Genomic DNA, 27,545 nt, shown 5'->3' with positions numbered 1-27,545 from the left:
CCGCGCTGTGCAGACACAAGCCCACCTGGCCAACGTCGGGCGATCCATCTTGTAGTTGTTGATGAAGTTCATGTCCTGCAGCATGCTCAGGATGGCCTGTGGAGTGAGGTAGGGGAGAGCTGGATGAGGGGCTTGGGCTGGCAGAGGCTGCAGATGCAGTCTAGCCCCTCATGCCAGGCTCTGTGCCCGGGACCCGAAGACAGAACAACTCTGGGTAGGAAGAGAGGTGCAGGGCACAGGCAGGTACTCGCACAGCCACTAGACTGAGCTGGGAAATGACCCGGGGGTGACCAGCAGGCAGACATGCAGTATGCTGGGGCATGGCAAGCACCAGGCAGCTGCATCTGAGGGCTAGGCACGGGGGGCAAGGGACCCTGACCACCTTTGGCAAATGCTCCCCTTGCATGGATGCAGACCACTGCAGTCTTACCAGGGGAAAGGCCCCAGTTCCCCCTGATCCTACCAGGGACAGTGTTTACAGAGGGGTTTGTGCTGCCTGTCTGCTGCTGATTTCACCCCGGCGCAATGCTGGTGACCTGGGTGGGTGCTGTGCCTGCCCATGCCCACGGAGACATCAAGTAGGAACAAAGAAACCCAGGTAAAGCAGGGACTAGACCCCTGGACTCTCAACCCTTTAAGCCCCGGTTTTCTCCCGGCTTTGCTCTCAGCTACGGTGGATACGGCTTGGTCCCCAGGGCCCTAGACCTGCTCCCAGCACCCACCATGGATGTGTCATCCTCAGGCAGAGAGCGCGGCGTGTAGGTAAAGTCGGCGAAGCTGGAATCGATGTGTAGGACGGGCCGGATCCCTTCGCTCAGCAGCTTGGTGTATTCGTCGTCTGAGACCTGCAAGAGGAGATGGGGAACAGGCCTTTCGTGATGGGCCGAGATAACTCCCCCGCAGAGATGTGACCTTGCTCCTCCCTGAAATGCAGCTGCTTCTGGGGTGCAGCAGCAGAGCAACACCACTGCAGGCAATGCACTGGAGGCCGATTGCTCAGGAGCTGTTGAGACGGCTGGCTGGAGGCTGATGGAAACCCACGGGCTGCTGCAGCGTTGTAGGGAGACTCAGCCAGATCTGTGCTCCACCCCAGAGCTGGCTGCCTCTGCCGCCCCCCCGCCCCCGGCAGCCTGCTCACCCCCCTCACCTTCATGTGGTACATCATCATCTCGTTGGCCAGGTGGCTCCGGTACTGCGCCTCGTTGACCTTCTTATACAGCAGGGACTGTGGCGAGGAGGAGGAGAGGGTGGTTAGTGGTTTTTGGGGGGCAGATACCTGGCAAAAGGAGACGCAGCACCCAGCTGGGCACCAGCACGAGGCAGAGACAGGCCACGGGGCAGCCCTGGCACTTACGTGGGCAATGCTGATGCCACAGTAGATGGAGAAGGCCGTGGCCAGGTCCTCGTCAAACTTGCTGAACCAGGGGCCGTTGATTTTGTTGACCAGCTCGGCCACCCCAATGACCTCTGGAAGAGCCAGGAGCACACAGCACGCACGGTTAGCAGAGTGGCATGCTACAGCTATCCCGTGGCACCAGGAGGCCTGTGCTCAAGGGGCCCTGATGGCCTGGGTTGGGACCCCATGCTCTGTATAACCAGTTCCTTGCCAGCACAGGGCTGGACAGGGTGCAGCTGAGGCTGGGGAGGTGGGATGCAGGCCCTTTACCCACCCTGGGGACCCCTCATACCCTCCACCCCCTGCACCCTGGAGACACGGCGGGGTCTGTGCAGCCCTGCACGGAGGAGACGGGGGCTGGGGCCGGGCCGAGCAGGGCCTCACCCTGGCTCTCGTTCTTGATGGGGAAGCAGAGGATGTTCCTGGTCCGGAAGCCGGTGCTGTCGTCCACGCCCCGGTAGAAGAGCGGATGGGAATAGGCGTCCTTGATGTTGAGGATCTTCCCCGTGGTGGCCACGTGCCCCGCGATGCCCTGGTCCGCAGGGATCCGGATCTCGTAGCTCTGGGGGTGTTGGCAGAGGGGGATTGCTTGGAGGGTCTTCAGTGCCGCCCCCCCACCCATGCCTGCCCGAGCACCCGCCGACCCTGCCTACCCTCACCCTCATCCAGCTGGCCTACCTCGTCGTCCACTACACCACCGTCAAACACCTTGGCCACCAGCTCCTGGTTGCCTCTGTCCAGCAGGAACACGGAGCATCTGCCGGGGACAAGAGGCCACGTGGAGGCTCAGGCAGAGCCATCCGAAGCCCGGGGAAGAGAAGCCGAGACTGCCCCGACGCAGAATCCATCCCATCCTCTCTCATCCCCCTGCCCCTCCTCACTCCAGATGCAACCACGGGGAGCAATCGGAGTGGAAACAGGTCCCCTTAACTCTGCCCCTCGCTGGCAAAGACCGGGCACAGTCATAACAAGTGCGGACCTTTTTACTGATCCTGAAGCTACTTGCAGGGAGCTGCATTTACATTGCAAAGCAGGACCTGTAGAAGGGGCGAGAGACTGGAAAACCTGAGAAGAGCCAGGGCCGCTGAGGGGCGTGCCGGATGTGTAAAGCATGCTATGGTCAAGGCACCCAAGCGGGGAGAAGGAGGCGTAGCTCGCCAATAAAACCCCAGGTAATGATGAGGTCCGGGGGATCTCTTCCGCACCTGCCCAAAAGATCTACAGACCCCCCAGAAAGACCATCCGAATACCTGGCTGCAAGGAGACACTCTGCCTCCAGGATCATGCAAGGTCTATGCAAGCCTTTGTGATGTCTTTTTGGCACGTTTGGTTGTGTTTTAAGTTGGACGCAGTTGCGTGTTGTGCGTTATTGAGGAGTGTCGTAAGTCTAGTAACACCCCAGAGCGGGGCATCGCTTTAATGCTGCCCCTTCAACACTTCACCTCCTTGGGGGGCATCACCTTAAGTCTGCCCCTTGAGAAGACACTGCCTCTGAGAGGGGGGGCATCACCTTAACTCTGCCCAGGGCCACGTCACACCGTTTCTTTCGTCCCAGCGCCTCATGCTGTTTCTCAGTCACTATGATGCTGTGTTAGGGGACTTCCTCTCCAGGATAGGACCCCCGTGTGCACTACCCATGTCCCAGCCTCTGGGACAGGCTCAACCCTACCCAGCTCATGGTTCACATACGGGCTGGTCTGACCGTGGCCCTGTCCCGCACGTGGCCAGACTCACATTTCGGCGTTGCTGAGGTTTCGGGCCTCGGTGATGATCTCCTGGAGCAGCACCGACACATCATCTGTGGGGGACAAGGTGCACCGTGAGGATGGGGCGTGGTGGGGGGGGTCCCAGCAGTGCGGCTCTGGGCAGCCCACGGAGGCTGCAAGGCCAGCCCAAGGTGGCAACAAGTTGGGACTGGCATGAGCTCCCTGGTGTGGGGGTCTGCCCCGCTGGGTGCTCTGGGTCTGGCGGGCAGGCTTCCTGGTGCTTAGATCAACCCTTAGGAGGTGCAGCTGAGAAGTTCCCCACCCTGGTGCTGGCATCTGCCAGGGCATTATTTGGGCAAGCTGCTGCCTCAGTTTCCCCATTGCTGTGCTTGCCACTCCCCAACCCTCCAAGCATGCGAGGGCAGAGGGAAATGCATGCAGGGAGTCGGGAGCAGAGGCCAGACCCTGCCCTCAGTGAAGCAGGGGAGACCCCTCGGACCCCCACCCAACAGCTTCCTCCTGCAGCCCCTGCACATGGCCCAGGGACAGCCAAGGGAGGCGGGTCGGCTTCCTTCTAGGTCTGGCGGAGGGCAGGGGGAAGCCACTTACCCAAGTGGGTGAACAGGTTCTTGGCCACTTGCAGCAGAGCCTGGAGGGGAGAAGAAGCCATTCAGAGTCCTGCTCGTTGCTGGAGTTAATTAATCGTGTCTGGTCTCGTGGGCCTAGGACCAGCCCGAGCCCCACTCCCTTCTCCTGCCCCCAATGGCAATCCACCATGTTTCCAGCAGGGACGGGGGCAGGAGCTTGTGGTGCCGCGTGGCGGCAGGGCCCCCACACCTGGGAATGGATCCAAGGCCCATGCTAGATGTAGCATAAATTACACAATTCACTGGTGAACTGTGCATTAAATTTAGACCTGCCGCACATGCCGAGTAAGACCAGCCACACGTGCAAAGTAAGGATCACACAGTGACACGGTGAATCGTGCGATAAATTTAAACCGGCCACATGTGCCAAGTAATTATTGCACAATAAACTGGTGAATCGCGCAATAAATTTAAACCGGCCACACGTCCCAAGTAAGACCGGCCACATGGGCAAAATAAGGATCGTACAATGAGCTGGTGATGCAATAAATTTCAATTAGACATGGGGGCCAAGTAAGACCGCCACATGTGCAAAAGAAGGATCGTGAAACAAATTTAAACTGACCACATATGCCAAATAACGATCACACAATAAGCTCCTGAATTGTTCAACACATGTAAACTGACCACACATGCAAAGTAACGATCACACAATGAACTGGTGAATCGCGCAATAAATTTAAACTGGTCCCATGTGCAAAGTAATTATCACACGGCACACGCAAAGAGCCAGCAAGCCCTCCACCAGGGTCTTCTGGCTTCCAGGCCAGGGCACTGTCCTCTCGACCGCCCTACTCCTCCTAGGATGGGGGTGACTGATCACAGGGCATTGAGGGGGTCAGGGGAAACTGGGGGTGGAGGGTACTCTAGGGGAAAGGGGGCAGGAAGCAGTGGAGATGTCTGTAGGGAAACTGAGGCTGCCTTGGTGTCCTCCTGGGGTCAGTGATCCTCTGCTGGGATCAAACTGCAAGCTGTGTGCTGTGCCTGGACCACCCCTGGGAAAGTCATGTCCAGCCCCTGGCAGTTGTCAGCAGCTGCCCAGCGCTCCCTGTTTGGGGAATCCTGCCCAGCCGGCTAAATGCTGCCCGGAGACGAGGAGGCTGGACCCCACTTGGCCACGAGAGGGCACCCCGTGCCCGTGGCTGGAGGGCAGTGCTGCTCCCGGGAGCGTGGTCGTGGCTGTTGTGTGAGGCGCAAGTCAGTGAATCCCCTTCCCAGCGCAGTGATGGGCACCGCAGCCCAGCCAGTGCCAGCCCGGAAACTGGGGGTGGGAACAGAGGCGGGGCAGGAGGCAGCCTCTGGGGGCAAGGCGGGGCTGGAGGCTGGCAGGTGCGAAGCCGCGGGCATGCAGGGTGGCCCAGGCATGAAACAGCATATTGCAGGGCACGCACACGAGCGTGCCGAGCTGTGTGTGAGAGTGTGCATGGCTGGACACCTGTGTGAATGAAGGGTGATTGTGTGAGCAAGTCAGGGCGTGTGTGAAAGCACGCACCTGTGAGTGAGCCAAGGGTGAGTGTGCAACTGTGTTGGGCTGCATGTGCAAGCGTGGATGGCTGTCTAGGCATGTAAGTGAGCGAATGGCATGGGCAAGCATGTTGGGCTGCGTGTGCGAGTGTGCACAGCTGGATACGTGTAAATAAGCAAACGGTGGATGTGCAAGGGCTGTACTGTGTGGGCGAGTGTGCATGGCTGTCTGGACACATGGGAGTGAATGGTGAGCATGCAAGTGTGTTGGGCTGCGTGTGCAAATGCGCATGGCTGTCTGGGCACCCCTAGGGCTAAGGGCAGGTCCCACACGGCACCGGGGCATGGAAGGGTAGCGAACGGCTGCAGGCCCCTCAGACCCAAGGGCATAAGGAACCACGTGGCATCATCCCAGCGCTTCAACGGGCTGGCATAAGACAGCCGCGACTGAGGGCGGACGGTGGCAGGGCCCTCACGCGGGTTTGGAAGGGGACGCTGGTTCAAGGCATCCTGCTTTAGCAGCTGGCTCACAGAGTGGATAAAAGCCAACTACTGCTGCTCAGCAGGGGAGCTCCTCCCTTGCCTTTACAGAGCCACAGACACGGGGCTGCGCCCCGGCTGGCCGTCCTGCTGGCCGGGGGCTATGCCCTGCACACGCAGGAAGTGCCCGGCTCGGCCCCTTCCCCTCCAGAGACCCCTGCCCTGCCCTGCCCCTCCGGCTGGGCCCTCACCTGACACTCGCACTTGAGCTTCTGCTCCTTCTGGAAGGCCAGCGTGCTGGTCAGGACCGTGGACGTGTAGCAGAAGCAGTGCTGGATCTTGTGCTCATCAGCCTCTGTGTAGCTACGGGGGCAAGGGGGCACGGTCATGTAAGGGGCCAGTGATGCGCCCACCTCTGGGGTGGATCCAGCTGCCATACCCCACTCCGCGCTTACCTCCTCCCCCAGGCTGCTGCCTGGGCCCTCCTCTCCTCCAGCACAGGCCTGGGGCAAGTAGAGAGCCTGTGGCTGCCAAGGACATTGGGGGCCAGGGCACTGAGCTGGGAGCCAGGACACCTGGGTTTTATTCCCAACCGAGTGAAATGCCCACGGTCCTTCAAGCAGGGGACAAGCCTGCCCGAGAGCTTTGGGAACCCGCACTATACTGCTCCCTGCTCCCTGTACATGGCTGGACCTGGTGGCTTCACAGGCCCAAGGGGGTGCCAGCCCCATCTGCAGCCGGCTAAGAGGACAGGACTAGTGGGAGACTCCAGTGGGGGCAAGACAGGACCTCGCCCCGGGCTGGGCCTGGTGGGGCGTGGGCCACGCAGGGTATCACCAGGCCCCTCATAAGCTGTGTGTGTAAGCATGCATGGTTGTCTAGACATGTGTGAGTGAATGGCATGTGCAAGCATGCTGGGCTGCATGTGCGAGCATGCACAGCTGTATATGTGTGAGTAAGCAAACAGTGGATGCATGGTTGTCTGGACACGTGGGAGTGAATGTAAGCGTGTTGGGCTGTGTGTGCAAGCGTGCATGGCTGTCTAGACATGTGTACGTGAGAGAATGGCATACGCAAGCATGTTGGGCTGAATGTGTGAGTGTGCACAGCTGGAGGAAGCAAATGGTGGACGTGCAAGTGCTGTGCTGTATGTGTGAGTGTGCATGGCTGTCTGGACATGTGGGACTGAATAGTGAGTGTGCAAATATGGTTGCCTGTGTGTGGAAGCGTGAATGGCTGTTTGGGCACCCCCAGGGCTGAGGGCAGGTCCCACAGGGCACCAGGGCACGGAAGGTAGCAAAAGGCTGCAGGCCTCTCAGACCCAAGGGCACAAGGAACCACATGGCATCGTCCCAGAGCCTCAAGGCCCGGCGAGCTGAGGCACCTGGTTTGGGACAGGGAGCCACGGCCAAGCTCGAGCTCCCTGGCTGGGTCTCCGAGGATGGCCGGGATGCAGGATGACCCCACAGGGACCCTGCCCCCCGTTTCCCTTGCCCCCCACTCACCTCTCCCCACCGAGCTTGTTGAAGGCGCACGCCAAGGCCACCACCTGCGCAGTGGCTCTGCTGATGACGGGGACACAGAGCATGGAGGTCACCTCGAAGCCCAGCATGTTGCCCAGCTGCTTGTGCTCCTCCTGCCAAGAGAGGGTGGGATGAGGAGGGGTGAGCTGAGTATCTCCCCCACGTGACCCCTGCTCTCAGCAAACACAGGCGCTGGGAGAGTGGGCTGGCCAGGGGATACCGGCTCCCAGTCCCTGCTGGGCAGCTGGCCTGCACAGAAACCCCTGGCCAACCTCTTCCCCCCGCCTCAGTTTCCCCAGCAATGAAACAGCTGCAAGAGCAACGCTGCTGGAGGTATCTCTACCGTGCAGGTACTGCCCCCCTTGCCAGAGCCCTGCTCAGGTGGGCACCTGGGCCAGCCCGAGCCCTTCTGCATGGCACAGAGGAGGAAGCAGCAGGCAGCAGAGGCCGGGTGCAAGGCCCATCACGTACCACGCTGATGTCCTGCAGGGTGATGGACTTCTTCTCCTCCACGACCTTCCCCAGATGCCCGACCGTCAGCTGCAGACAAAGCGCGTAGATGGGGTGGGCTCCGCGGGCAGCGGTGCCACGGGGGCCAGGGAGATGCTGCTCTGCCCCCAGCCCAGCTCCCGCAGCTCTGCGCCCAGTGGTGGCCTCAGGCTGGGCTCTCCAAGCACACGCGGTGCCTCGGGAGAGCCCCAGCCCACACCTACGTGAGCACAATCACAGCTGGCTCCTGGCACCCTGCGACACCGGTGACGTGGTGCCTAGACGCCTCCAGCCCAGGGTCCCCAGCCATCTCCTCCAGGCCTCCCCAGGCACATAGCCCGTGCCCTGTGGCACAGAGCCCTAGCATGCTAGGCTGGCTGCATCCCTAGCACTAGGACCATGGCAGCTTGCGGCACGTTGGATTAGCAAAGCTGCTAAATGAACTGCCCGCGCCACTGGAGCGTGGAGATGCCAGGAGCCGGCGATGGGTGTGCACGCGGGTGCAGTAACGGCCCTATCACCGCCCCGCGGACAAACACACTTATGCCTCTGAGCGAGGAGAGGTGTGAGCATGTGGGGATTAGGCATGGGACATAAACCAGAGCAGGCTGCTCCTCCGGCTCCATCAGCAGCGCTTCACTGCGGCCCGTTGGGACTGTGCCTCTTACCTCTCTCGTGGAGGTAGCTCATGGATGGGGCTGGTTGTCCAGCCACCGGGCCCCGGGGGAGCCGCTCGACCCTGATGCAGGGGTAAGCATCGCTTTGGTTTTGACGGACTGAGGCTGGTCAGGCCGGTCCAGCCACGAAGCAAGGCCGATTCCAGTCCAGTTTTGCTTGTGCTCCTTCCCGTGGGCCAGGGGACCGCACCAGAGAGCAGCCCATGCAGCCGCGGTCACGGGAAAGCTCCCGTCTTCCCACCAGCCGGTGCCAGAGCAGCCGGACCGGGGCAGCTGGCAACCACGGCTCAGGACGGCGGAGGGAGAAGCGGGGCTTGGGCATGGCATCTCCAGCTCTCCATGCAAGACGGGTCTAAGCTATCCCTGATTCAGTGGCTCTAGCACGGTGCTGCTGCCCTGCCGGACACACGGTGCTTCACGCCCTTCAGGGTACGTGAGCATGTCTCCATCCTTGGCTGGTTTATGCCATATGGCTCCAAGGCTCAGACCGGACCCGACTCCAGGCTGGTGCCCGTTCCCTGCCATCCACCCCCTGGGCAGCAAGGCTGGTACTTACGGGGAAGCTGATCTCCTCCTCCAGCACTTTATCACCCACCACCTGGAGGAAGTAAGGCCAGGAGTCAGGGACAGCTCGGCTTTGGGGCAAGCAAGCGTGGCTAATGCAGCCTCTGGAGTCAATGCCAGGGCAGGACGTTGCTCCAGAGATGCCTCTGCCCCTCCACAGCGTCCCTGGCACCCAGGGGAGCAGGTCCTGGCCTCTCCAGTCTTTCCAGGCAGCACCCAGAGGGCAACCCCCTTGAAGGGCTGACACAAGCTGTGCCCAGGACCACGATCGACCGTCTGAGCCAGGCCCGGGGTGCGAAACTGCCCAGCACCCGGGGGCGGATGGGCGTTCAGTCCCGTGGCAGCTGGGGTCATCATGCTGGGGCCTCAGCAGGCAGCCCCGGACCAGGAGCTTAGGGTTTCAGGGGACGGGATGGCCTGTGGCAGCGCTCACAGGGGAAGTGACTTGCCCGGGGTCCTGTGGGGCATCGGTGGCAGGGAGCCCAAGATGGTGCCCTCCCCGCAAGGCAGCGCTGCCGCTGGGGCCACTCTGGGCTGGGCAGTCCCCAGAGGGTCCTGTGAGGTGCTGAGCACCCTCCATCCCCACGGCTGCACTCGATCCCCCGGCCCCAGCCGGAAGGGGAGCTGGAGGGGCTGCAAGGGGCAGGACAGGTCACAGGTGGGACCCTCCGGCCTTCCCCACTGGGGGTGCTGGGAGCATGTGGCCAGCGCCGTCCCGCTCACCTGGCAGAAGAGCTGGTGATTGTCCTCGGAGACCAGCAAGAGGCAGCAGCAAGGCGACTGGGTCTCCTGCTTCAGCTGGGGGGAGAGGGGAGCACAGGTGAGGGGCAGGCCCCACCTGGGGACACTCACCTGCCGCTGGCTCAGGGCTCCTGGTGCTTCGGCTGCATCCAGGCACACGCAGGGGGAGGAGAGGCATGCAGCCGGGGCGGGGAAACTGAGGCACGGCTCAGCGAGTGGCTGCGTGACTCGGCCAAGGTTACAGGGCAGGCAGTGGCAGAGCTGGGAACCCGGGGGCCCTGCCCCGGGCTAATAAGGCATAGCCCTGACAGAGGGGAAGGGCACCAGGACGCCTGGGTCCTGAGTCCGGCTCGGCGGAGCACCGGGGAGGCCGGGGCAAGCGGGAAAGGCGCGGCACTCACATAGTTGAGGACTTTAAGCTGGAGCGAGGCGGCGTCCAGGTCGTACAGCTCCCCTGCATGGGCACGGAGAGGCCACATGAGCCTGGCGGGTGCCTCCGAGCCTGTGTGCCCCCCAGGCACGCACAGCTGGAGGATGCCACGGGCAGCGCCCCCCTTACCACACAGCTGGAGGATCTTGCGGTCCAAGTCATTGTAGTCGCCGCTGGTGGCCCTCTCGGTTTTAGCCAGCGAGTTCTGGGAGGAGCTGGTAGACAGGCTGACCTGGGGCCAGGGCTGCAGCTTCTGGAGGGCCTGGATGCGCCGGTACGCCACCAGCACCTGCCAGGACAGCCCGGGGCAGGGGTCAGTGGGGAGCGGGTCCCTCCCCTCCACCCAGCAGCTCCCATGAGAAAGGGCTCCGAGGCCCCCGCCACGGCGGGACCACCCAGCACGGCCGCGTGGCCTGCCCAGGCCCCTGAACCAGGCTGGAGGCAAGGGGTCTGCACAGAAACCCCCCCGCCCACGCGCTGGGGTGAGGGGCTTCCTTCCCGGAGCCGGGGCACACGGGACGGGGCACGGGGACTTGGTCTGCAGGGCTGCAAATGGCTGTCCCGTTTATCCCGGGACAACCCATTTTATCCCGAGACAAAGCAGCATCATGCAGATGCCCAGATCCACTGTCCCAAGATCAACATGTGACGATTTTGTTGTTGTTTGTCCCGGGATAACCCGTCTTATTCCAAGACAAAGCGGCATTGTACAGAAGTCCGCATCCATTGTCCTGGGATACATCTCGGATGTTTATGTGTCTGTCTTGCTTGTCCCTGGGATAAACCATTTTTATCCTGGGACACAGCGGCATCATACAGGCGCCTGTGTTCATTGCCCCAAATCCCTAAAATCCTAAATTCATTTCCCGGAGAAGCTTGATCCTGGGTCATCACAAAGTGCATCCGATCGGTTATCCGGGGATGGCAGGACAGCAGCTGTGGATGGCTAAGCCCTGCTTAGAGAGTGGCGCGTGTCTACACCAATCCTGGGCGATTTCTGTTCCAGGACAAATGCAGGTATGACTTGTCCCGGGACAAATGCAACGTCCGTTCCTAGGTGGCCAGAGCGGGTGGGCCGAGCCCCGCCAGCAGGACGCAGTGGCTCCCCAGGCTGTGTGCCATGGGGGTCTGGGTGCTCTTTTCAGCTTGGCACCCATCACCACGGGCGCTCACACTGGCCAGGGCGCAGGGCAGCTATTTCCAGAGCCGCAAATAGGGTTGGGGCTGCGGCGGGCCAGGGGAGCCCAACCTGGCACACAGACCCCCTCCACGGCTGGACATGCACGGACCCCGCCTTGCACATGCACGCTCAAGGGCCCCGTGTGCACAGCCGAGTGGCTTGCACTTGGACCCACCCAGCCCCCCTGCGTGCACCGGGCATCCGCCACCCAGGGCAGGGGGCTGGGGCCAAGGGACTGAGGCGGGTGGTGCCCCCGAACCGGTGCCGTGGATTCTCACGTGCTTCTCCAGGGTGCGCAGGCTCTGCTGGTCTGGCTCGCTCAGCTGCCCGCAGCGCACCTGGGGGCGAGAGACAGAGTGGAGGGGGTGGTCGCAGCCCCTTGCTGCCCTGCCAGCCGTGGCACGTCCAGGTCTGGGGCTGGCTCCCGTCCGGCTCCCCCAGGCTGGTAACTTCAAGGAGGTTGGATCAGCCGTGGTTGCTTGGACCAACCCAGCTTATGGCCCTCACCTCTGCCAGCTGCCGGTGGGGCTGGGGGTGACGCGCCCTCCAGTACAGACTGGCCAGGCAGGGAAACTGAGGCATTGAACAGGTTTGAGGTTTCCCCTAGCCTCTCCCTGTGCATCTGTGGGCGAACTGACTCCAGCAGGGCCAGGTCCTGAAGCCAGCTGCTCTCATGGGCCCTGGCACCTCTGGCCCCCACTGGAACCAGCTGGAGCCTGGAGGAGGCTTCGAGCTGCCCCAGTGCAGAGCTGGGGTCCTTCAGCCCCACGGGGAAGGGCTGGGCAGTGCCGAGCATCAGGGTCCCAGGGTGATGCCAGGCTCGGGTGGAAGGGAGGGAGCCCTGGGATGGTCCTGGGGGGACCGCGAGGAATGCATACCCCAGGATTTTGCAAAAGATGGGTGCAGATGATGAGATGCATCATCCCATATAGCACAACACACATTTTTTTCTCCAGTTATAAAGAAACTAGAAGCTTGATTCATAAACCAGGGGCTGAGGGCTGGATTATTCAGTTGAGAATCGGAGCAAAAACCAACATAAATGCATTCCTTTGCTATTTCATCTGCCCTGGAAAAAAAAAAAACCCACAACACGCTAGGCCAAAAATAATCAAAAGCTGCTGTTTCATGTGTCCTGCGGCCGTTTGAATGAAATGGACCTCTCTTTTCCAGATTCATACAGCACAACCTATCCTTCCTGAGCATCTGGACAGTGCATGCAGTGCTTCACTGGAAGTGATCCCCACGCCTGAGTTAATGTTCATCTGTGTTAACATCCTTGCACCTGAGTTACTGCATGTCAGTGTATCACCTTTGTGCACGCCAGCAAGCATCATGTCACCTGGATGACGCAGATGTGGCAGTGCATGTCTCAGTGGAGCACATGTGGGTCAGCATGTCTCACCAGTGAGTGTGTGCTGCCGCACGTCCCACCAATGTGTGCATATCAGTGCATGTCTCACCTGTGCACGCGGGATAGTGCACATCTCACCAGTGTTCATATTTCACTGTGTGTCTCACTAATGCGTGCGAATCAGTGCATAGCTCACCGGAGCACGCGTCAATGAATGTCTCATCAACGCACATATCTACATGTCCTGCCAATGTGCGTGTGTCAGTGCACATCTCACCAGTGCACCCGTGTTGGTGCATGTCTCCCCAGTGCATGTGGGGCACTGCATGTCTCACCAGAGCGTGTGAGTCAATGAACACCTTATCAATGCAGTCAGCATGTCCCACCAATGTGTGTCAGTGCATATCTCACCAGTGCACGCGTGATGGTGCATGTCCCACCAGTGTGCATATGTCACGGAGTGTCTAACTAGTGTGTGCAAGTTGGTGCATGTCTCACCAAAGTAAGCGTGTCAGTGAATGTCTCACCAGAGCGCATGCTGGCGTGTCTCACAGGTGTATACGTGTCGGTGTGTGTCTCACCATTGCACGTGTCCGTGCAGCTACATCACCTTGGTGCTCACACAGGGCCGTGCACCCATGCAGGTGAGCCCAGCCCCCGTGCACATGCTGGCAGCCTGCCTGGACCAGCGTGGTCCCCAGCGACCGGGGCTGGGCGCAGCCAGGAAAGGTCAGCGCCTGCTAATCATTATAATTCCCTTTTAATAAGCACCAGAGAAAATCTCACGGCTCCGCTTGCTCCTTAATCTGTTTAAGCTCTCACCGCCCCCCATGCCCCGTACTCTGCTCCAGCGGCAGAGAGATCATGTTGCTGTGGCCACCCCTGGTCCATGGTATCCAGGTGCCCACGTGGCACCATGATACCTGCCATGTCCTGGGGGGGCAGCCACCAGCCATGTCCCTCTTGCCCAGAAAGGGACCGCTGACTCAGGACCCGTCAGCACTAGGGTGCAAGCCCCCTCTCGGCGACTGCCTGGTGCGGCCCACCCCTTCTCGCCCTACCCGTGGCTTCCCCCGTGTCCCGGCAGCCCCAGTCACTCACCAGGATGACGCACACCACGCCCCCATGGTCCTTGTCCACCAGTGGGATGATCAGCACTGCAAGGCAAGACAGCAAAGTCAGCCGTGCCCTGGAGCGAGCACGGTCGCGGGGGGCAGGAACGGGCCGCGTACAGATGTGAGGCGGGGGTGGGGGTGCTGCAGGCTTGGGAGCGTGCGGGGAGGCACCTCGGACACGTCTCTGTTCATCCAGCCGTCCAGCCATCGCACGCGCCCACGCTACCTGCCCTGCCAGCCCAGCCTGTGGTCGAGCCATCTGTCCCATGATCACTGTATCTGCGTGCACATCCGTCCCCTGCCCTTCTATATAGCCACCTGCCCATCCGTCCGTCCATCCATCTGTCCTCCTGCACGGCCACTTATCTATCCATCCACCCGTCCATCTGTCCACCCATCCTTTGGTATAGCCACTTGCCCATTTGTCCATCTATCCATCTACACATCCATCCATCCTTCTGCACAGCCACGCATCTATCCATCCGGCTGTCCGTCTACCCTTCTGCATACCCACGCATCCATCTATCCAGCTATATAGTCGTCCATCCATCCATCCTTCGGCAGTCATCCATCCCTCCCTCCCGCCATCCGTTCTCCTGCACAGCCACCTCCCCATCCATGCACGCATGCACACTCTATCTGTCCAGCTGCACACACCCATCTGCACCCTCACACCACCCAACGCCCCTGGCATTTCCACCCCTCGCCGCTGGCCCTACCTTGCTTATCTGGAGATAGCGGTGCCACCAGGCCATCCATCGGCTTGCCCTGGAGCTCGGCCAGGGGCAGCCCGCTGCACTCCACCCGCTTCTGCTTGAGCACGGCATCTCTGGGCGGACAAAAGCAGAGGACACGGTGCTGAGCCACAGCCGCGGGACAGCCCTCCTGGAGGGATGAGGGCAGCCCCCCGCAGCTGGGGCAGCCGGGTGGGCACGAGCTGTAGCCACAGACGCCGCTTTTGCTGAAGGCAGGGGCAGCTTGGTGTCCTAACATGCGAGGAGCCACACGCACCCCCCCGCGAGGCACGCAGCGCCTGAACCGGAGCTGGGGGTATCGCTTGCAACCGAGGCTAGGAAGGGACACTCGGTGTCCCCCCAGCCGTGGGAATGAAGCAGGGCTGGGGCATGAGGAAGGCAGGTCCCAGGCACAAGCCGCAGACAGAGCCAGGACCCCGTGTGCTTGGAGCTGTACAAAGCCTCTGCCCCGTGGAGCCTGGAGCACACATGCGCATGACCGTGGCTGCATAGGCCCCAGGTCTGGAGCTGCTGTGGGAGCCGTGAAGGCCCAGGGCAGTGTGTGTGCGTGCAGCACAGGGGCCCCAGGCCTGGCCAGAGGCTCCAGGCACTGCTGTCTGTCAGCCCCTGGCACCCTCCCCAAGCCAGCAATTATCCCATGCCCAACGGACCCGATGGAGACACGCACGGCACTGCCCACCGAGCCTCGGGCTCCCTCCTTCCATCCACCACCACCCTGCTCCCAGTATTTATTACGCTGGGTGCCACCATCAGGCCTACAGGCCCCCCACGGAGAGCTCGGCTGCCCCTTGCGCTCGGAGCTGTACACGCCCCATGAAAGTCTGCTGCCTGAGAGAGCTCACGGGCCCGCCAAGGAAATGAGAGCCGGTGGCCACAGCACTGTGCAGGAGACGCCTGCTCGGTTCCCAGTGCTGCCACCGACCTTCCCTTCCCTGCGGCGTGCCTCAGTTTCCCTGTCGTCTGTCTGGTCTCCGGGGCAGGGATGTGCATGGACAGTGCCTGGCGCGGCAGGGATGTCCCGCGGGGCTCGTACAAAGCCACTCGTCGTTCATCCGCTCCGACTGCTCCTACGTTGCCCCGGTTGTGGTTCGTGAGCCGGGGTGCTCTGCTCGGTGTCCCCCGGGGGAGCGCTCGTTTTGAACCTCTGACCTGCATGGCCACACCCTGTTTTCTGTTGTCCCCCGTAATTTACTGGTGTTTTTAAGGCGCTGGTCGCCCGACCCAGTGGCGGCCCCTACCCTTCGCGGTTTTTAGGCTTTTAAACCTTTTACGCTTTTTAAGCTTTTTAAGCCTTTTAACAACAACCGCGACAACATCGGCAGCGCCGAGCACCTGACGAATTCCCATCCACTCATCGTACCGATGTCCTCATGCGCTGGGCGACCCTCGCTCAAGACAAGCAGCAGCGACAGCGACGACCGGCGGGACCCACCCCTTCGGGGGTGTTTTTAATATCGGCCCCCTTCCCGCACCCCGCCAGAGGGGTGCGGGGCGCACGTTCTGCCACCGGCCGCCGGCCGCAGGCGGCCCAAAGAGACTGGCGGTTTATACCGTGCGACTGTGAGGCAGCAAATAGTCCCCTGTTGTGCCGTGCGGCTGCGGCACCTGTTCCACCCCAGAGGTGGCTGCATTTTGGGGTGCGGCTCTCCAGTCCGCGGTGGGCTGACAACAGCTTTCTCCGTCCCCAGCACCCGCACGCCCCGCTGCCGCCCAACGGCCCTGCTCTCCGCCGCCAGCCGGGCCGTGATCGGCTTTCTCCGCCAGCATTGTTCAGCCCCCTTTCGCTGCGTGCCCCGCCGGCTCGTGGGAGGGGGAATACACGGCTGCGCTCCGTAAAGCTAGTGGGATCCAGCAGGCGAGGGTGCTGCGTTTCCACTCGAGTTCCCCGCAACCAGCCCCCGCCCTGCCACGCGATCCCAGATCCTTTGCTGCCTTTCACTGCTTGAAGCCCTGACTCGGGGGGAGGCTTCCAAGCTCCGATTCTGGGGAAGCACCTTGCAGCGTTTCACGACTGATGCAGGACCAGCTGGGAGATTCCTCCACTGAGGCTGGCAGGAAACACGGCTGCTGCGTGCATGGAGGAAAACAGGCATGGCATCTGCATGCTCCGAGGGAGGCTGGTGGGGGGAATCGGGCAGCCCGTCCTGCAGAGCTGTGCCGGGTCATGGCCTTCCCATCCGGCCCCGGGACCAGAGCAGACCCCTCCATGGATTTCCAAGCAGGGATACGGGAGTGAGCCCCAGCTCAGCCAGAGGGGCCCTGGCACTGCTCCGGCCAGGACTGGAGCCCGGGTCATTCACAGCCATGGGACGCCTCGGCTTGAGGGCAACTCTGCCCGGGGCTCAGCTGCTGGCAATCTCTCTCTCTCTTTTTTGCAACTGGCTCCCACATGCAACGACCTTCCCTGGCTAACGAGGGGCTGAAACTGGCCCGCACATGCCAATCCGTTCAGCTCAGAGACCCGGCGGCTGTCACAGCAGCTGCCCCTGCCAGTGATGGGGCACCGCTCCAGCATTGGACCCGGCTGCCCACAGCCGTTTCAGTAGGGACCTGAAGGCCAAATGCCCATCCCTGATGCTTCCTGTGCTTGGGCACTTGTCACACCAACAAGGCCGGTGCCAGGGTGGGCATAGTGGGGGGCACTGCTAAGCTCTGCTGGTGTTTGCAGCAGCTGGTGAAGCCAATGCAGTGCACAGTGCTGTTGCCCCCTGCCAGCCCAGCCAGGATTTCAGGGCACTGGGATCCTGCCATCATGGGCCGGCACAGGGCCCAGGTCGGGCTCCCGTGCTGCCCCGAGCCCCTCCCTGCTGCTCTGTGCATCCCGGTGCAGCACTGCATCCCTGGCAGAGAGGCTTGGCAGAGGGGCTAAGGGACATGGCCAAGGCCCTGCAGCAGGGACCTGGACGGTGTGCCCTAACCACGCCCTTCCTTGCCCTTTCCCAACCTGCCCTCTGGGAACAACCTTGCCCAAACCAGCCCGGACAAACCCACTGTCCAACCTCTGAGCAAAACCGCAGTCGCCCCTGGCATCGCACCCGACCCTGCCGCAGGGAAAGCCGGGGCACCGCGGTCGCCAACAACCTGCTGCTGCAAAGGTTGCTCATATAACTCCAGAGATGCCCGGTAGCCCTGAGCAGACACTCGCGTCTCCATCCTGATCCCGGAGCCCTGCAGCGAGGGGAGGAGAGCTGCCGCCAGCCCGGCGGAGATTTATAACCATCCAGAGGAGCTGGGAGAGGGCTGGCCGGGAGGCGGAAGGCCAGTCGGCCTGTCTCTCGCTGAGGGCTGCGCCGTTGTGTGGGCCTGAGCCAAGCAATCAAGCAGCAGAGCGACCAGGCTGGCCGCTGGGACCGCCGCGTCCTCGTGGCTCCCGGCCTGGGCTCAAGCTGTAGCGGGGAGGCAAGGAAGTGCCCAAAGAGGCTGCACAAGGTCCGGGGCTGGGGGGGAGCTCGATGGAGTTGCCCATCCCTGGGGGCAGCTGCGGCAAATGTGGAGCGCCCAGCCCAGCTCCCAGCTGAACCCGGGAAGCCGGGAAACCCGGGTGTATTTATGGCATCACTGCCCCCACCCCAGGTTCAGGGGCCTGGCAGGGGCAGGGCAAGTCGGCGCAGCAATGCAGGGTGCCTCCAGATCCCCACTTGCAGACGGCAAAGGACACGGTCCCCAACCCCTCCCTGCGTACTCAGCTCGCCCCTGCGGAGCCTGGCCCTTTAAATGGAGGGGGGCTGCTACAGCCGGGCGGATCTAGGATTTAGGGGTGCACGTGATGAGCTGCATCATTGCAAACAGCACAATGCACATTTTTCCCTAATTAAAGAGAAGCCAGAAGTTTCACGAATAACGCAGGGCCTAGCACTTTGTTACTGGTTTAAGACGGAAGCAGGAGCTGACAAAACGCGAGCCGAATGCTCATCAATTTGCTAGATATCCTACGTTTAAAACCCACAGCAAGGGAGGCAAAAACTGGTCACAACAGGCAACAGATAATCGTGTCATTAGTGCTGCAGGCATTGGATTTCCACTTGCATCCCTTACTCAGATCTGTAAAACAAAATGTAGCCTTGAGCATCTTCGACTCCTAGACCCCTGGGGCTGGCAGGGACCTGCCGAGGTCACGCCTAGTCCAGCCCCTGCTGCAGGCAGGATCAGCCCTGGCCAAACCAGCCCCGACAAACCCGTTGTCCCACCTCTGAGCAACACGACACAGGCGCCCCTGGCACAGCACCAGGCATCGCACCCCACCCTGCCCCAGGGAAAGCGGGGGGACCACGGTCACCATCGTCCTGCCGCTGCAAAAGTTGTTCATCTCCACTCCGGAGATCCCAGGCACAGCCCCTTGCATTCCTTGTGTGTGCATATGTATCCGTGGGTGCGCATATGGGTGGATGTGCTTGCACGTGTCTCTGCTGTACAGATGAAGGCAAAACCCACAGCCCAAGTCTGTACCCATCTGACCATGGAGGAAAATCCCTTTCTGACCCCAAATGCAGCATCGGTCTGACTCTGAGCAGAGGGGCAGGACCCTCTAGCCAGGACCCTCCAGCCTTAAGACTCAGCAGGAGCAGTGGCCCAGTCCCCACCCCAGCCTGGGCTGCAGCCAGCACCCAGCACCTCTGGGGGAGTTGAAAACCCCCTGACACATGGAGCAGCAGGAGGGGGAAATAGTCCTTCCCGGCCCCACATAGCGACAGCAAAGCCCAGAGGCCTGGGATACACCAGCCACCCTCTGCTCTGCCAGCAGGACTCCCCCCATCACACCCTGCACTGGGCATCCCACTGCCCACCTGCTTCCCTGCCGTGCACTTACCCCAGCTGCTTTATTTTGATCCACTCAGGGGCTGTCATGCGGAGGACTTTTGGCCCGCCATGACCCTCCGGCGCTTTGCCCAAGCCTTGGGCATTACAGCCCCTCCTGTCTTAGCCACTTCTTTATGCCCATCGTCTCCCTCCTCCACGATCCCGCAGCACATGGGCACTGCACAGCAATACCGTGGGCACCCCCTGCCTGGAGCCCCGAAATCCCGTGGCACCCTGCGCTAGCTCCCGTCTCCAAAGAGATGCTGTGCGCTGCTAAACAGTTGCTGGGCTCCGCACCAGAGGTGGCTGCATTTCTGTCCCTTGACACGAGCTTCCTTAGAGGCAGTGAATACGGGGAATGCGGGCTGCCCTAAGCGGACAGAGACGGATCTAAGCACAGAGGCCTCGAGCGCCGGTGCGTAGCCCCGAAGGAGCTCGGTTCTGCTCCGCTGAAGCCAGGAGGAGGTGGCGGCGTTGCAAGGAGCAGCCCACGATTACACAAAGCCACCAGCCCAGCTGGGGAGAGAACCCAGCTGTCCTGATGCTGAGCCCCAGACCTGCCCCAGAAGTGAAGCCATGCAAACCCAGCTCTGTACGTGCCATTTGCTAACCTGGTTTCTAATGCTGGGAACAAGCCTCCTGCTGGATTCCAGCTCAGGAGATAAACCTTCCCGCGTGGTGGGCAGCTCCATCGGCCGACCAGATGTGTTTCCGGCGACGCTAACAGCTGGATGCCGAAGGGACGTGAAAGCCAATCCATATTAGTCTGTTAACTGCCTGCATGGACAAAGCCTTCGCACGGCATTTCCTGGATTTATTTGAAAGGCAGGGACAAAACCAGCAAGAATCCAGCTCAAATTGGTCCCGACACATGCTAGCTCGGGGAGCCCGTGCCTGTTTCTGCAGCTGTCCACTCACATCTCTCCTCTTTTCACAATTCTCCCCTTGGAGGATAAAGACTCACACAAACCCGTAAGACTGACTCTGATCACCCAAACAGGCAGGGGGGTCACCCCACACTGCAAGTGCTCTGTGAATATTTGCAGAAGCAGGGCTTCAACCGATGTCTAGGTATGGGAGGAGGCAGAAACGTAAAACTCATTGAATCACAGAAAATCAGGGTGGAAGGGAGCTCAGGAGGTCCCATCCAGTCCACCCCCTGCTCCAAGCAGGACCAGCCCCAACTACATCATCCCAGCCAAGGGCTTTTTCTACCCGGGTCTTCAAACCCTCCAAGGATGGAGACTCTACCACCTCTCAGGGAAGCCTGTGCCAGTGCTTCACCACCCTCCTAGTGAGAGAGTTTTTCCTAATATCCAACCTCAACTTCCCTTGCTGCAACCTGAGCCCATTGCTCCTCCTGTCGTCTGCCCCCACTGAGACCAGCCCAGCCCCATCCTCTTTGCAACCCCCTGCGGGGAGGTGACGGCTGCTATTCAATCCCCCTCAGGCTTCTCTTCTGCAGACTCAATCAGCCCAGCTCCCTCAGCTTCTCCTCCCCAGTCCTGTTCCCCAGCCCCACAATTATTTTCATTGCCCTTCACTGGACTCTCTCCAATGTGTCCACATCCTTTCTGTAGTGGGGGGCCCACAGCTGGACATAGGACTCCAGATGTGGCCTCATCGGTGCTGAATAGAGGGGAAGAATTGCTTCCCTCCATCGCCGGCACCGCTCCTGCCGATGCAGCCCAGGATGCCGGTCGCCTTCTTGGCACCAAGGGCGCACTGCCGGCTCCTGTCCAGCTTCTTGTCCCCTGTCCCCCCAGGCCCTTTTCTGCAGAGCTGCTGCCCACCCGGTCACCTCCAGCCTGCGCCGGTGCGTGGGGTTGCTCCCTCCAAAGTGCAGGACTTTGCACTTGTCTTTGTTGAACCTCATGAGATTTCTTTTGGCCCAATCCTCCAACATGTCAAGGTCTCTCTGAATCCTACCCCTACCCTCCAGATCCTCTACACCCCCAGCTTGGTGTCATCTGCAAACTTGCCAAGGGTGCACTACATCCCATCGAGCAGCTTCAGACCAGCAATTGTGTTTTAATACAATGTATATTTAAAAGCCTTTTTAATGAAACTTTTGGGCCCTGAGAAAAACCCTTCCAGCTGTGATGCTTTAACAATTCATTGGTGCTGTATGGGTTTTTATTATTATTATTATTATTTACAAACCCTTTTTCCCCCGGGGGACTGCTTGAAAAAGGATTTCTCTGGTCTGGAAGAAGATTTGCCACTTTTTTTGGAAACCACGAACATTTTTGTAAAATGGAACTTTCTGTTCAACGCCTGGGCAATGACTAAATGCTGAGATTCCCCCAAAAATGAGTGGCGGAGGCGGCGAAGAAAGGGAAACAACAGACATGCTGCTCTTGGACCAATTGTGTTGTCCCATCAAGCGCTCAGATCCACCCGAAGAGTTCAGACACCATGAAAGCGTGGCCAATGTCCCTGGCTCTTATTTTATTTCCATGACGCCTCTCTCCTTCCAGCTATGGTCAGCTGCAAGTTGTCCCCACGTGCCAGACCCATCGGGAATCACGGCCCACTTCCCAAACCACAAGAAACTGATACAGACCCTGTTCCTGGGTTCGCTGGTGCAACAATGATGATCCGTGCTACAGCACCACGCAGGCGCCCGCCACAGACCACTGTGCTCTCAGCTAGGGAAACTGAGGCACAGGGGGGCAAGGGAACTGGGGGATGGGGACTGGGCTGTGCCAATGCATCCTGCTGGCACCAGCTCAGGAGGGTCCTGGCTGGAGGGTCTTGCCCCTCCGCTCAGGGACAGACTGGCACTGTATTTGGGGGTCAGGCTGGTACGGACCAGGGGGGTGTGCCTTCCTCTAAAGCAGGGGCACAGCCTCTGCCTGGGATCTCCTGAGCATCTGTGATCAATCTTTGCAGGACGCTGGCCCCTGCGGTCCCCCCTGCTTTCCCCGCGGCAGGGCAGGGCGCGATGCCTGGTGCTGCGCCGGGGTGACTGCACTTGTGCTAAAAGGTTGGACAGTGGGTTTGTCTGGGCAAGGATGGTCCTGCCTCAGGCCGAACTAGACGTGACTCCTGGAGGTCCCTGCCAGCCCGACTCCTCTGCGACTGATTCGAAGCCCCTCTCTGTCTTCGGTCCCGTCTCATCTGCTTTATGGATGCAATCGCAAGAGGAGCCGAGCGCGCGGCGAGAGGCCTCGGCGGTGAGTGAATCATGCGACGGCCTCTGGCATCGACTGTGCTGTCAGCCCCCCGGCCACCGACCAGCACACCCCTCGCCCAGCCCCGCAGGCCCCCACGTGTCCTGGGCCCCCGCATGCATGCGGCTCACGTGAATACCAGCGAGACAAATACCAGCAGGCGGGCGGTCGGCACTCTCCTCCCCGTGAACTCTCATCTCCTCTAACTGGCAAAATAAATTAGATTGGGTGTTTTAATTTGCTGTCGTTCTAGCAGGGGTTGTCTGGCTCGGGGCTTTGCTGCCTGCCTCCTGGGTTTGTTTTTTTTAATAATCCTTCACTTATCGTTCCTGCCTGGGGATGGAGAAGGGTCTTGCAGGAAGAAATACGGTGCAGCCGCCCAGGGGGAAGTCGCGCTGATGGGAGAGGTGGGGGAGAAGGATGACGCTGGCCTTACGATCGCTTTTGTGGATGCTTAGACACCCCAGGTGTGTTGGGTGCTGGGTGTTCATGCAGGATGAGAAGCCTCCTGGCCCGAGCGGCTTACAAACTAAGCACCCCATATGGGCAAAGCCCCCGGGAAACTGAGTCACGGACTGAGGGCTGGGCCCATTTCACAGGGAGTGTGTGGCAGAGCTGGGTCATTAAAAGTCTCTGCCAGTGCAGGGGCATCCTCAGGGGACAGAAAAGCGCCGAGGCAGGTTGGCTTATCCCCGGGGCCAAGTGACACCACGGGATCCGGAGCTGGACCCAGAGCGGGGGGCGCTGAGGACCCCTGCCAGGCTGCTGAGTGAGGACCACCCGCAAGAAACCACCCAGACAGGACTAAACCCCTGTCCTCTCCCTGACCGGGGCATCTGACTGGGTTGGGCTTGGGTTTGAGTCCCCTTTCGGCCGCAGAGGGGTCAACTCTACGTCGCCCGCCGCGCAGCACAGAGCCCACGGTGCCAAGCAGGAGCTGGGCAGGGTTCGTGGGCTTCGCCTGCGCAGCCGTGCCGCCCGGGGACGAGGGCACGCGGCCGTGCAGGGGGCCTGGGCTCTGGGCCCTGCTCTGGGGACCCTGCCCACGCCCCCGGGGTGGGAGCTGCAGGCCTGGCCCCCTCCCGTTGAGGGGGACCCTGACCCTTGGTCTCCCTTCGTGCAAACCCCTGCCCGAGACAGGATCAGCCCTGCCCAAAGCATCCGGTGTCCAACCTCACGGCAAAACTACAGTCACCCCCGGCGCAGCGCCAGGCACCGCGCCCGAGCGTGCCGCAGGAAGCGCAGGGGTGCCACGGCTGCCAACGTCCTGCTGCTGCAAAGGCTGTGAATATACGCTCCCGGGGCCGCACGCAGGGGCCGTGCCCTCGCCGCAGAGGACGAGTGGTACCCGCGCGGGCCGAGCGGCGCGAGTCCATCTGCCACCCGGCGCCCTGGGCCGGCAGGGGACAGTCACGGCCCACGAGCCCCGGTCCCCAAGGGCTGGGCCGGAGGCTGAGCTGCTCTCTGGATTGCAGACGCCTCTTCTGCCCCGGCTGTTTGCCAAGGGGGAGCTTGTTGGCACTTACGGGTGTTTTATGGCTTGTTGGCACCTCCGCCTGCCTGTGCTCTTTACAGCTCCCTGCCTTTTACGGCTGTTTGCCCAAGGGCCCGTCAACACAGAGCCCGGCGCGTGCAGCAACACCCAGCTCAAACAAGGGGCCACGTCAGCACAGACGCACGGGCAAGGGGTGCAGTCGGCAGGGCCCCCGTGCAGGCCCCGGCGCCCCCGACTGCAGCAAGGACGAGTCTGAGCTGGCTTGACGCTAGTCTTTAAATAGGGTGCAGGAGACCCCCACAGATAACGACGCCGTGACCTTAATTCTCCCCCAAATAACTGACCGCACGGCGTGGCCCACTCATTGCAAGCTGAGAAGGGGGCTCCGGAGCTGAGAAAACGCAGGAAAGCTGCATCTACGCACACAGGAGCGGACGAGCTCTGCTAACTCTAATCCTCTGAAAGGCCCAGGCCAGTTTATCCCCGGGGTTCAGCCCTCACAAAAGCAGAGCTTGGCAGGAATTTAAATCAGTGGAAATCTCACCGGGCTCCTGGCTGCCTTGACAGGTGCCTAAAGCCCTTTGGCGAGACTGTCCACCTTCTCACCCCCATACCTGCAGAAAGCCCTTCCCCCCTCAGTTAAAAAAACATAATTAGGTTGAAATGCAAAACCCGGCATGATGAACTTCTTTTGTAGCCGCTGCATTTAAGGTCCTTTGATCTCGCAACCATTTTAAAAAGCCTTTATTTTTCTTTTCTGTTTTTTTTTTGCTACGTTTCTCAATTGGATCCCAATTGCCACCCCGCCGGGAGCCCAGAAGGAAAAAAAAGCCCAACCATCTTAAACACCTCCTGGTAAATAAGAAATGAGTCACTAGCCATTTCCTACCAGCAGCAGCAATAAAAATTAAGGACGTGAGTGACTGTGCGGAGAGCGACGGGAGAGCATAAATAAAGGTGTGGGCCCCCAGCCTGCCCTGCGGGGCAGCCAGGGCTTGCACGCGGTGGCATGGAAAGGGATGCCCATGACTGCAAAGCTGCCTGCTCGGTGCTGCCTTTGCTGAGGGCGCGGAGAGGCCTCAAAAGGAGCGATTTCAACCAGACCGCTCCCCACTCTCTTGCTGACTGAAAGCAAAAGAGCCTGGCGTCACAATTTCAAATGACCCCCCCTGCTCTAGCCACACAGGGCCAAGCGCTCCCCTGTGCAGGGAAGTGGTGAGGATTAGCCCACGACTTGTGTCCTCGCATCCCTAGGCCTCCTGTGCCCCTCCGGCAAGGTGCTGTTTCTCCGTGCCTCAGTTTCCCTTTGTCAGCATAGGCGCTGTCTCCTGCACGGGGTCCGCGCAGCCCGGAGAGGTGTCCTTCCTGCTTTACACCCCTGGTCCTGCCCACGGGGCGGACGTGAATGGCAGTGCACGGATGCCCCACTCCCGTGCAGAGGAGCACACATCCCCCCTCTGGGGCCTGGAAGAAGCCTTTGGCACACGGGACCGAGAGCGGCTCGATGAGCACAGAGCACAAAGCGTGGGAAGAGCTGGGAGTCCTGCATCGCAGCCCCTACGGGACAGCCAGAAGAAGCTTTCTCCTCCTCCTGTCCCCTCCGCAAGCCTCCCCCAGCTCCTTACTGCTCTGCTAGCCAGTGGTGCGGCTCTGCTTGATCCTCCTGCTGCAGAGCCCGGTCCTCTCCATCGTCCACCCGCAGAGCTGCAAGCGCCGCATGCGGGGGCAGGCGCGGGCACATTCGAGGCATCATGATGCCTAGTGCATCCCTGCCCAATGGTTCTCCAACTTCTTCTTCACCACCTCCGAGGAGGGAGAGTCCACAGCTCCAGTGGGATGGGATTTCCTGGCTTCTGGGCTTTGCTGGTCGCCTCCACCCCAGCTTTCTGCTTCACATGTCAGGGTGTTTTTAAGCCTCAGAGGCGCTGGGTGCTGCTGCAGCCCAGCTGGGGATGGGAGCACCCAATGCTCCTGCTGGGGCCAAACCTGGAGGGTCCTGGCTAGAGGGTCTTGCCCCTCCGCTCAGGGTCTGACTGATGCTGCATTTGGGGTCAGGAAGGGATTTTCTCTCCTGGTCAGACCGGTACAGCCTGGGGAGGGGGTTTGCTTTCCTCTGTAGCAGGGGCATGGCCTCTTTCTGGGATCCCACAAGTGCCTATTGACAACATTTCATAGCAGCAGGACATCGGTGGCCACAATCCCCCTGGCTTCCCTGCGGCAGGGTGGGGGGTGGTGGCTGGGGCTGTGTCAGGGGTGACTAGTTTTGCTTAAGAGCTTGGACATTGGGTTTGTCTGGGATGCTTTGCACGGGGCTGACCCTGCCTCCGTCAGGGGTTTAGATTAGATGTGACCTCTGCACGGGCATATCTACACGAGACACTAAAAGAGCAGTGGACTAATTCTACTGCGCATTAGTGTGTCATGGCAAAGGCTGTGCTAATGCGCTAGGGCACAGCAGAAGTAGTCTACTGCACAGTAGCTCACTTAAAAGACGTGCGCCAGCGCTACTGTGCAGGAGCGCCGATTGCTGCACATTAAGTTAGAAACGGTTATAACAGGTACTAAACTTAATGCACCGTCACTATGGTGCATTAATGCACATGTAGACGTGCCCCAGGTCCCTTCGGGCCCTGCTGCTCTGAGTCTACGATGCTATTGCACATCCTCACTACTCTAACAGGGAAGGTTTTCCTGGCAGCCAGTCGAAACATCCTTGGCTGCAAGTTCAAGTCCATCCTGCAATTCAAGACCATTGCTCCTAGTTGTATGAGCGCAGGGACTAGCCTATCTCCACGCTCCCTACAATGGCCCTTCAGGTACTTGAAGGCTGTTATCAAATCCCCCCTCACCCAGCTCTTCTCCAGGTTAAATAACTGGAGTGCTTTCAGCCTTTCCTCATCAGTCTCGTCGCCCAGACCTCTAATCATTTTTGCTGCTCCGAGCTGAACTCTTTTCAATCTTCTTGACGTGCGGGGCACAAAACTGGACACGGGGCCCCAGGGCAGGTCTCTCCGGTGCCGAGTAAAGCAGCAGAATCACTTCCCTTGCACGGCACGTGACACTCCTGCTAACACGGCCCCGGAGGATGTTGGCTTTTTTGGGCTCGTGCTCAGCTTAGGATCCACCGTAACCCCCAGCCCTGCCGGTCACTCCCCGATTTGTATTGGTGCAGATGGCTATTTGGTCTCAAGCGTGGCCCCTCTGCAGGCCAGAAGAAGTGGAAAATCCCTAGGTGCAGCGGCGGGCCTTGGAGGAGCCACGCTCCTGCCCACGTGCACTTCCCTCCCCTGGCCTCAGCCAGCTGACAGGCCAAACAGACAAGGGCCGGATTTAAATGCAGTCCCTAAGCTCCCTGCTGGATGCTGCCGCTGCGTCCCTTCGTCAGAGGGTGGAGGGACATGGGGTTGGGGGACAGAATTAGTCTGTGCTGAAAGTCCTGGGCTGGGGTTTGGAGTCAACAGTTCCCGTGCCACTGCCTCCTTGAATGGCCCCGGGCAAGTCACTTGAACTCTCTGGGGAAATTGAGGCCCGAGCAGTGAGCTGGAGGTCGTTTTTG

The 27,545-nt window shown here is 60.6% G+C and overlaps 1 protein-coding gene across 6 annotated transcripts in view; it reads right to left on the bottom strand.

Moving 5' to 3' along the window:
• PDE2A (phosphodiesterase 2A) overlaps positions 1-27,545 on the bottom strand; it is a 134,630-nt gene that overhangs the window by 11,629 nt on the left and 95,456 nt on the right. For 5 of the 6 annotated variants that reach the window (XM_090030880.1, XM_090030881.1, XM_090030882.1 and 2 more), the window contains 18 exons: positions 14,486-14,595; positions 13,753-13,808; positions 11,576-11,635; positions 10,247-10,406; positions 10,089-10,141; positions 9,670-9,744; positions 8,939-8,980; positions 7,688-7,756; positions 7,199-7,329; positions 5,945-6,056; positions 3,712-3,751; positions 3,131-3,194; positions 2,075-2,153; positions 1,781-1,958; positions 1,355-1,467; positions 1,148-1,225; positions 723-845; positions 26-96 (listed from right to left, as the gene is read on the bottom strand). In XM_090030880.1, the coding sequence (XP_089887006.1) occupies positions 26-96; positions 723-845; positions 1,148-1,225; positions 1,355-1,467; positions 1,781-1,958; positions 2,075-2,153; positions 3,131-3,194; positions 3,712-3,751; positions 5,945-6,056; positions 7,199-7,329; positions 7,688-7,756; positions 8,939-8,980; positions 9,670-9,744; positions 10,089-10,141; positions 10,247-10,406; positions 11,576-11,635; positions 13,753-13,808; positions 14,486-14,595 (1,614 nt within the window). Of the gene's footprint in view, positions 1-25; positions 97-722; positions 846-1,147; positions 1,226-1,354; positions 1,468-1,780; positions 1,959-2,074; positions 2,154-3,130; positions 3,195-3,711; positions 3,752-5,944; positions 6,057-7,198; positions 7,330-7,687; positions 7,757-8,938; positions 8,981-9,669; positions 9,745-10,088; positions 10,142-10,246; positions 10,407-11,575; positions 11,636-13,752; positions 13,809-14,485; positions 14,596-19,929; positions 20,176-27,545 lie in introns of those variants that run through there. The other variant, XM_090030885.1, reaches the window with a different exon arrangement.

Source organism: Crocodylus siamensis, chromosome 1 (assembly GCF_052110815.1).
Source record: "Crocodylus siamensis isolate JL-2025a chromosome 1, ASM5211081v1, whole genome shotgun sequence".
NCBI lineage: Eukaryota > Metazoa > Chordata > Crocodylia > Crocodylidae > Crocodylus > Crocodylus siamensis.
Note: the sequence above shows the minus strand (reverse complement) of the source record. Positions and strands in the feature narration are given on the sequence as shown.